Source organism: Sinocyclocheilus anshuiensis, unplaced genomic scaffold (assembly GCF_001515605.1).
Source record: "Sinocyclocheilus anshuiensis isolate Anshui unplaced genomic scaffold, SAMN03320099.WGS_v1.1 scaffold168, whole genome shotgun sequence".
NCBI lineage: Eukaryota > Metazoa > Chordata > Actinopteri > Cypriniformes > Cyprinidae > Sinocyclocheilus > Sinocyclocheilus anshuiensis.
The window spans coordinates 493117-503324 of record NW_015557060.1 but is presented as its reverse complement, the minus strand read 5'-3'; the positions used below and the strand labels follow the sequence as shown (position 1 = coordinate 503324).

At 39.9% G+C, this 10208-nt stretch overlaps 1 protein-coding gene across 2 annotated transcripts; it reads right to left on the bottom strand.

The window, feature by feature from the left end:
* Positions 1 to 1499: 1499 nt before the first annotated feature.
* Positions 1500 to 7282, bottom strand: LOC107676486 (hepatocyte nuclear factor 6-like). Of its 2 annotated transcripts, none has more exons than XM_016471039.1 (2): positions 5944 to 7282; positions 1500 to 1886 (listed from the first exon to the last, which is right to left on the bottom strand). In XM_016471039.1, exons 1-2 carry the CDS (start codon positions 7031 to 7033, stop codon positions 1594 to 1596), a joined length of 1383 nt encoding a protein of 460 aa, XP_016326525.1. In that variant the 5' UTR covers positions 7034 to 7282; the 3' UTR covers positions 1500 to 1593. The 2 variants fall into 2 exon arrangements, with proteins under 2 accessions (XP_016326525.1, XP_016326526.1); XM_016471040.1 differs by having other exon boundaries at positions 5959 to 7282.
* Between the last annotated feature and the right edge of the window lie 2926 nt (positions 7283 to 10208).

Here is a 10208-nt window from a genome sequence, read left to right as displayed (position 1 = left end):
CTTCTTTTCTAAACGAGGAAGCAGCGCTCTTTTATATATGCTTCGATGTTGTAATAGTCGTAAATACCAAATATATTTGTAAAGCTAAAACACACCACAAGAGACAAAAAGGCCAGATATCTTGTGAGTTTGAGTGAGTCTATTATATGAAGCGAACGCATCACCCTGCTTCAGTCTCCATAATGCTTTCTTCCTAGTTGTGAAATGCATAGAATGCGCTCCCTCTCTCTTACTGGGGTATTGGGTTCGGGCCCGGATGGGGACTCTGCGGTGGTGTTGATGGTCGATGCCATGAAAATGATGCATTAGACAATGAAATAGCCTTCTATCAAGAGCTTAATGGGAAATGAACCCAATGAATCTAATATGACGGCGCATGGCTTATGGATTTGTGAAAGCATGCTGACAGCCACCAGTCAATCGAACATTTTTATCATTCTGAGGATGAGAATGTTGGTCGTATGCAATGAAAGTTTGAAATGAAATGTCACCCAAAACAACCTGAATTTCCTCCTGCTTCCTCTAATGACAATTAACAAGCGTGTGCATTTGCCCCAGACAAAGCTAATAATGATAAACGAGAAGTCTCTTCTCCCAGAAGTCTCTTCAGCCTCATTAGATGAGAGTCTGCGAAACTCGTAAAAATAAGTTGTGTTTGACTGATGGATGTGGGTATGAAACAGTGACAGGTGCTGGTTTGTGTAAGTCTATCTTTGGTTTTCAGCAACTGGCATTGAAATATTTAAAATACAGGTAAAAAAGGCAGGTTAAAGCTAGCAAAAATCTCCCTGAAATAATCACAAGAAAGGACTGAGGCAGGAATGGGGTGCGGGGAAAGCTGTGTCCTCACAGAGATATGTTTGGCTAGTGATTGAGTTCATTTTAGGACAAACGAGAACGAATTATACGGCATATAAATGGCTACAGAAACCACAGTCCATAATACATGTACTGAGTCACCTGATTAGGACGGTCACGGGGGTCTTGTTAAGAGGAATAAATATAGTTTGGTCTGATTAAAAAAACAAAAAACAAAACAAAATACATGTGTTTCTTTGGTTCCACCATCTGTGATTGATAAGTAGTGAAGATGGCAAGTTCACATGTATTTTTTAGGTTTCTATGTAACTTTTCCAACAATTAGGAAGAAAGCACTATCCTGAGGGTTACATTCAGGCAAACTTTGTCAAGATTCTACACCACCTGATTATATTTGGCATCCCTGGCAACATCTGGGATGCCTATAGAGGTGAATGTGTGACGTCAGGCTTTACACCTGCCGGTCAAGCCCCTCAGTGACGTCACAAAATCTGGAATCTGACATAAGAGTGAATAACAATCACTCCACGTTTGAGATAATGACCAATCATCGATGAGAAAAAGTCTTTGAAAGCAACCGGTCACATGAGAAAGAAAGACTCCAGTTAGGGGAGTGTGTTGAGATGAGGAACGACCAGTGATTGGAATGTAACTCGGTACTGTACAAGTTTTAAGGGCAAACGCTGTCTAAAATTGTCTCTTGTTAAGTTTTCTTTGTTTAAAGCTTTTCCACCGAAGTTTTTTTTTTTTTTCCATAATGCAGTCACTACTCCATCATGCTTTGGTACAAGTGCTGGAGGAGGAGGAGTTGGCCAAGTTGGAGCTGCCATCGTCCAGCCACTTATCGAGGCTCCGTCGACGCGCATTCATGAAGAAGTTGCTGACGGTGGTGAGCTCCAGGCCCAGCTGCTGAGAGATGGTGATTTGTAACTCTTTGGACGGGCGCTTGTTCTCTTTGAATATTGCATGTAAAGTCCGACGCTGGACATCAGTGAAGACCAGCCGGGGCTTCTTGGAGATGCACCCCCGCTCGCTTTTACCATGCTCCTGCTCTTTTCTCTTGCACGCTGAAAGAAAAAAAGGTTGACATGAAACAGTCAGACATAAATGCCTAACATGTAAAAGAAACAGACTTATTTGTCATGACACAGTATGAGTTTTTGGTAACACTTTATTTGACAGTGTCCATGCTACATGCAACTGACCCTAAACCAAACCCTATTCCTAAGCCTACAGTAAGTACATGCTGTCAATTACTATTACTATGTACTTAAATTACAATGTAACAAGGACACCTTAAAATAAAGTGTAACTGAGTTTTTCTGAAATGGTTTTCAAAGCAAATCAGCCAAAAACATGAAATAGACAAAACAAAACAGAAACACTTATGCCTTTCGGAGGGTTTGTATTGTAATTTTCACTAAATGTTCACTATATGAATGAAGTCTCTGGAACTGTCCGTGGTGCTTAAATCCAACCACATGCATTTCAGATACACTATACCACAACATATAGGCCTATAATCACTTACTGCCAGCCAATGAATAAAAACACACTTGTTTAACGACACTAAGCAGTCACTTTAAATAAAAAGGCCTATGTTTTCTGTCTTTGTGTGAGTAAAATCCTAGTGGGCGGCAAACTTGTTATTTAGAAACCACAAGGGGGCGCTAAAAGACGGTGCGAAACCGCTTGAAGCAGGTATTTACTTATAACACGCACACACACAAGCGCACGATTCGTTACCAGGCAATATATTTTCTTAAATAAACCGGCTCATATCATTAATATGTCAAGCACAGTTCTGCGTCTAAGTTCTAACGTTCATTCTATAGCACACTGCATTAGCACACCATAAAAACGTATTTTAATATTTAATATTCATATGCATTAAGCGTAAATTGTGAATATCATTTAAATATTTATCATGTTTAAATCAATTATGAAAATTTTAATTAAATTATAAATATACTAAGAGTTTTGAGCCTATAGCCTAATGACGTTTTTATAATGTAATGAGGTATAACGTGAACAAACCTTTACATACTAGTCCAATCGTATAAAAGAAGAACGGCACTATGCACAGGGTTTGGAACTTTGGGTAAATATTAACAAAAAAGCAAATGAGCTCGCTATCATGTGTCATAAATCAAAACTGTGTCTATGCACAAGGCCACTGCGACGAGACTCACGCAGATTCCCAGGGAAATAACTGCGAACCTCTTTATCCTTCAGCACATTTGATCATCACATATAAGTACTGTTTGTCTGCAAATCATTAGACAGGCGCCAGATAAGCGCGCACAAGAGGCCAGGGCTCGCCCACGGTCACTCATTTCACAGTAGCTCCATGCAGCAACAAAACAGAACCTAATCTTACGCTCAGGCCAAAAAAGACGTTAGCATTATTTAGGCTACCATATAATTATATATATCCTCTGCAATATTATAATACAATGGTTCCCAGCCCTGGTCCTGGAGGCACCCCAACACTGCACATTTTGCATGTCTCCTTTCTCTCACACACCAGTTTCAGGTCTTGGAGTCTCTACTAATGAGCTGATGACCTGAATCGGGTGTGTTTGATTAAAGAGACATGCAAAACATGCAGTGCTGGGGTGCCTCCAGGACCAGGGTTGGGAACCACTGATATAATATATAATAACAGATAAGGAATTTGGATTACATAGGCCTATGGTGTATAGGCTATAGAATATGAATAGACAGCCTATGAAAATTCCGTTTCGTTGCATTCCTATTTAGATGTACATCAACTACTGGTCTGTTACGCGTTTTATGATTTAATAATAATTTATTATTATTATAGTTATTGATGTAATGTTATGAAGTTTAGCGAAGCCGCATTTGGGTTCAGATATAGTTTGAAAAGACTATATATACCTGAATAAAATGGCTCTTAGCTTTTTATATAACAGTTTAGATGTAAAATTAGACAATTTGTAATATACTATTTGATATACTTCCATGTTCACTATTTGGCCAACTATTTTTTATAAGAATACAATAATTTCTTCCCAAAATAATATCAATCGCAAAACGATTAACAATGATCGACAAACAGCTTAAAGAATGTCGCTTTGTTAAAATTAAAAGGTTATTTTCATTTATTACCTTATTACAAAATTACGCAAATACTAATTATTTAGGTATAATAAAAAACACTGAATGACAGTTTTTGTGTTTCTTCTTCTAGTTTTCTTTTTCTATTAAAATTAGACTAGGATAACTTTTTAACAAACAACATATTAAGCCCTACTCATACGAAACCATATGCTGAAATATAAATATAAAGAGCTGAGACAAAATTCAGTTGAAAATACAATCGTGCATGGCAAATTCACGGCATAAGAATCACGAGTGTGTCAAAGGTGTAAAAGAACAGTGATGTGAAAGACTGCTGAATGGTCTACTGTCTTACATTACTAAGGAAAAGGAGAAGGGAACTGAATTTGAATAATCAATATACCAATTCTATATATACCTCTCAGTAGGCCGATCACATACCCTCAACCATGTGTACTCAATCAATAATATACATCACTGTGTCTGAAACCTTCACTAATTTCAATATCATTTAACGGAATAAGAAAATAATCTCACAAAACAAAAAGAAGCTAAATCTAACTGTCATGTAATTAGAATCGCAGTAGTTTATAATAATAATAATAATAATAATAATAAAGATCCAACCATTTTCTGGATTTTTTTAAGCTTATGTCGACCAAAAGAAAAACGAATACACAATATGAAAAAAAAAAAACATTATGTGAATGTGAACATATTCCCTTTTATCATGTTCTTTACAGAAACTTGTGGAAATAAAATGGTATGATGTAAATTCATATTTTGACCTTTACTATGAATAATACAAAAACGTGGAGCAAAAATCCATAACAGAGCGAGGCCGAATCTGAACCAAACACACACCAGCCCAGCATCAGTATACATATATGATTGCATAATACCCTGACATTGACATTAATAATAAAAACGAAACTTCGATACAGGAAAAAAATAAAACGAGCGTAAGAGGGTAAAATAAAGAGTAAACTACTTTGCGCGTACAAGACTATAATGACACACAAACAGAGCTTAAATGTAAAATCGACATAAATATGTCTTTCTCATTTAAATGATTTTTGCCATGAAAAATATTTTCAGGAAAAAACATTTGTTTCAAAGTATTTTCCCCCTCAGGTGCATAAATGAATTACTGTAATGACATTTATCATGAACCGGTGCAAAAAAAGAGAGACACTCGCATTTGAGACGCTCTCTCTTTTTTTTTCCCCTTTGAACGGATCAGTGGCCCCCAAAGCCGCCAGCCAATTGATTCTAATTCTCGTGAGGCAAATTAATGGAGCCCCAATCAGTTAATTAAGAAAACCTACACAGAGAACACGTCACTGGAGCTGGACAATAGATGAAGAGATTCAACCAGGAGAAGACTGCAGAAGAAAAACATGACCCTTTCTTACAAACCCAAACACACACTGCGACACTTATTCAGCGCCCATTTCTGTAGTCCGCACACATCGAACACGGTAACATATTTACGCGCACTAGTTCAAAAACAATATATATCCACGAGACATGTGGCCGTGTTTCACCACAGCATGCAGTAATGTTCTAAAATAAAATGTAGATCAGTGGTCATAAACGTATTGCAAAGACAAGTGGACACTGGGACACAGCATCCATTTTCACATAGACACAATGGGACTGTGGCCACCGAGGCTTCGAGACATTTTTGATCAAACTATTTCTGTTGGCTCCATGTAACTTAGTCTGAAGATAACAAATTGCTCATCAAATAGCCCAAAACAAACAAGCAAAAGAAAACAAATCCATTGCGCTGGATCACTTTACCTAGGCGGTCAATATTATACATCGAGAACGCAACCTCAAGTTTGAAGGTATCAGTGTAAATCAAAGTAGCACAACGAGCACAGAATAAAATGTCACAACCAAAACAAAAAGTAAGCTATGTAGGAAACCTCCAAAAAGCGCAACAAAAACGATGAATGCTGCTCACTCGTGAAATGCTTTTGAAGGAAATGAAATGAGAGTGATACACTGAGGAGAAGAGAAGAAATGTATTACCTATTGTTCTCTCACCTGCGAGCCTGAGCGCGGACATTCTCTGGAACTCAGGCTCCTGCAACCATTTCCACATCCTGCGGAAGGTTTCCCGGCCAGACTTGAGCTTGCTCCAGGGCTTAGGGTTCCGTAGCAGGTCCGAAAGCGTCCCTTGCGAGCGGCACAGCACCCTCTGGGCGAAGATAGCCTGCGGGATGCTGTATCTTTTCAGTTCCGTGGTGATCCTTTGGGCCACTTCTTTGGTGTTGACCTCTTCCATCTGTCCCGAGCTGCTACCGTTGTTGAGCTGCGATCCGGGCGCGGAGGAGTGGTTCTGCTCCCTAGTGGAGCCCAGCACCTGACCGTGGCCCTGGGCGTTGAGATGGGCGTGCGGGTGATGGTGGATGCCGTTGATCGTCACCATGCTCGCCGAAGACGCGCTCATGTGCTGCTCCCCGTGTCGAGCCAACATCGCGGGGTGGTGTGCCTCGAATCCGTTGGGTGTGAGCATCTTCTCGGCGGGCATGGTGGCTCCGGGGTGCGCGTAGGGCGGCAGCCCCTGCTGGGAGTTGTGAATGCCGCTCAGTCCGGAACCAGACAGGGGCGACAGGCTCTGTCCCATGCTGGCCACGTCCTTGTGGTAGGGAGAGTAGAGGTTGTTCATCGGGGCCAGACCCCTATCGTCCCTCATCAAGGTGAAGCTCCCGCTGACGTTCCCCGGGATCCTTTGGTGCGGGAGATGGTGATGGTGGTGGTGATGGTGATGATGGTGGTGCGGGAATTTGTCGGAGACGGTGGAGATGGGCGGTAAGGGCTGCAGCGGGGTGAGGGTGGTGTAGGTGCTGCTCATGCTCATCCCGGGGGGAGCCTCGCACGCCATGCTCATGGCCGGGTGCAGGTGCGTGGCGAGCCCGGGGTGCTCCGGGGGCCGGTGGTGATGATAGTCGCCGCTGTCCAGGATTGATGCCATGCCCATGGAGCGCGCATGGGCTGACAGACTGCTCCGATGGCTCCTGTGATGAGCGCTGTCTCCGGTCATAAAATCCGCCGCGCTGGGATCATGGCTCAATCCGTGCAGATCGCCAATGTTCTCCATCGACAGCTGGGCGTTCATTATACGTGCAAGCGTGTGGACAAATCATCTATCTGATATAGCGAAGCAGTGTCCACAGAAGTGCTCTCATTGGAAAAGTTCTGTTGTTATCTTGAGTATTTTTTCTTTGCGTTCTTTCCTGATTTTTTTCTGCCCTTTTTCTATGTTTTATAAAGGTTTGTAATTTTTTTGAAATGTTAAGGCCCCCGTCCCTTCAGCAGTGCATGGTGTCAGTGTGCTCTCGTCCCTCGCCATCTCTTGCCATGTCTGCTGTTGTTTCGCGCACTGCTCCGTGCTGCGGCTGCCGCTCTGCTTGCCGCGCATGCGCGCTGATCGCGGCTCCTTTGACGTCACTTATTAAGGAAGTTGCACCCCATTGCTATTAAACAGGAATGCCTCTTCTGGATGTATAGCATGACCAACCTCACACAACTGTTATACCGAAACTAATAATGATAATAATAAAAATGAGGGAATTGAATGGAGTGTTATACCGATGATGCTTTATTACAACAAGCAGATGACCATGAAGTCTCATTATACGCGTGAATAATTCATGAATAAATGCAATTAGTTTTGCAGAACCTCCTTAATGCCATGAGTGTAGAAAACTTCCGGGTTCACCTGGGGGCTTCTGCTTGCATTAATATACATATAGCCTACATAGTTCCATAACTTCAGAGAAATGTTTATACGCATGCACATATGACTGCAGATATGATCAATATAATGTATACAGGCTACAAATCGTCATGACATTCAGTTGAAATAAGAAAGGTCTGACACACAGAATAAATAAATACATATTTTTAATTAAAAATAAATGACTCAAGTATACAGATTGCTGAATGTAAGTCATCCTGTACCATGCAGAGCTGTAGTGTTTTTTGGGATCAAGGACAGACGGATTGGTAATAGGCAGAGAAAGGCTGGACAGATGTTTCTATTGTTGTGCTATTAAGAGTAACGAACCAAGCCATCAGGAGTGTGTCCCGCTTCCGCGGCCTGCCAGTATAATGACACAGCACAATACGTTTCATGGGTGAACTTCATTCTGCACACAAATGAATAGGACAAACCCATTTATATACCAAATCAATGTTACAAAAATACGTTTGTTTTTTTTCTTGGATGTACAGTTAATGATTTCACTGACGAGTTAAAAAAAGTCTCAATCCGACTTTACAAAATACAGTTAAAAAATTAAATCGATATAAACACAATTAATGTAGATTTTGTAAAAGAAAGGAGGCAGATCAAAATTGATAACATAATTCGTCCATGCTGAATTTGTATACAGACGCTTTTAAAAGAACAATAAGAACCAATATTTTTTTTGGTTGGCAAGACAAAAATGACCAAGGCAGTTACAAGCCCCCCCCCCCCCACACACACACACACATACATTAAAGGGATATCACGTTGCACGACATCACATTGTTTATAGTTAAAAATCGACTCCAAAAAGTCAGTTTCATGTCCAGTCAAGCGAGAGAACGGGATAACAGGAGCCCGGCGAAAGCGTTCAAGCCCGGGTGGGGTGACAGCTTGCAGTGGTCAGTCCTGGGGCCCCCAGCCCTGGGCCCCCGCTCGTGCGCATAGGGGACATGTCAAAGGTGACGCTTCAAGACTCCTGAAGCTGACAGCTGCGGTGGAGGGAGAGAGATTAACTTTTTTCAGACTTTTCCTTGTTTCTTAGGGACCTGCTTAGTGACAAAACTCACATACATCTGTCAGGGTCAAGAACAATGCCATCCGGATTAACGAGTTAAGAAGAACAGAAACAAATGAGCAAGTTAAATTATGACAAATTAGAAGTCAACTCGGATCACTTGTGAGGATTTGACAAGTGGTTAACGAAAGAAGAGATTAATAATAATAATACTATTAATGATAACAATAATACTAACAATAATTGATAACAATAATACTAACAATAATAGTGCTATTATTATTATTATTGTTGTTGTTGTTAACTGCTGAAGGCAATCGCAATTAAAATCTTAAGAAATGAAATTGTCAGCTGAAATATAACAAGGGGAGAAAAAAAACACACATGCAAAAAATACATATTTTACCGCTCATTATGAATTCAGGAATTTACAGTGGTTACAAACTCTCCGGCTCACGATCTCATTTATTTTTACATCAACAAAAATGGCAAGCCATACACTGCAGGTCACAGACTTTGCATTATCACCATCGACCATTAATTTGATGAAAAAAGATCGTATTCAAGCACGAAATTTAGCAGCCAGCCACAAATCGCAATTAAAATCTTAAGAAATGAAATTGTCAGCTGAAATATAACAAGGGGAGAAAAAAAACACACATGCAAAAAATACATATTTTACCGCTCATTATGAATTCAGGAATTTACAGTGGTTACAAACTCTCCGGCTCACGATCTCATTTATTTTTACATCAACAAAAATGGCAAGCCATACACTGCAGGTCACAGACTTTGCATTAATTTGCAAATTAAATTTGCATTTAATCGACCATTAATTTGATGAAAAAAGATCGTATTCAAGATACCTAGGCGTCACTCCTTGCCTATGAAACCAGAGTTTGTATATCTCTTAACTATATACTGCACTGGTGGACAGATTAGTTAGTAAACATTAGAAAAGCAACGCGTAGAAATCAATGCCACAAAAAGGCGCATGGGAACATGTAAACTACAGTAATCTAAATTTACAAATATCAAATTATATTTTCTTATAATTGGTTTACCTAGAATTATATGTGAAACTGATAATGTGTGACGACTGTACAGTTAAAGTAATTAATTAAACGCATAAAAGTAAAAATATATAAAAAAGTATAGCCTATTCATAGTAATCTGCAAAATAAAATAAAAAGAATTACAAATAAAACTCATTGAAAGTCTCAAAGTAAAATTTCATAAGTTTTGTTTTCACTGCAATTCTACTCTCATTAAAGCATAAAAAGGTAGCAAAAGAGACTGAAAATTATAAAAAAGATTGTCCGTTTAACATTTCTTAATGGGGTGTGCCCTCACAAAGAATATTCAATTATTTAAAGACTTTTGCCCCTGAACTTTACCTCAAATCGTTAACTGGGCGCCTGTGTTTTTATATGTGGAGAAGAGTTTTAGAGCCCCTTTATTTGAAACGTGAATCAAAGGCAAACCTCAGCACTAACGCCACTATATGAACCAAATAGAAGCACA

Coding starts and splice junctions, on each gene's coding strand:
- LOC107676486 (XM_016471039.1), bottom strand. CDS start 7,033: ATGAACGCCCAGCTGTCGATGGAGAACATTGGCGATCTGCACGGATTG. Junction 1,887..5,943: donor CGCAGGTGAGAGAACAATAG/GTAATACATTTC, acceptor TTTTTCTTTCAG/CGTGCAAGAGAAAAGAGCAG.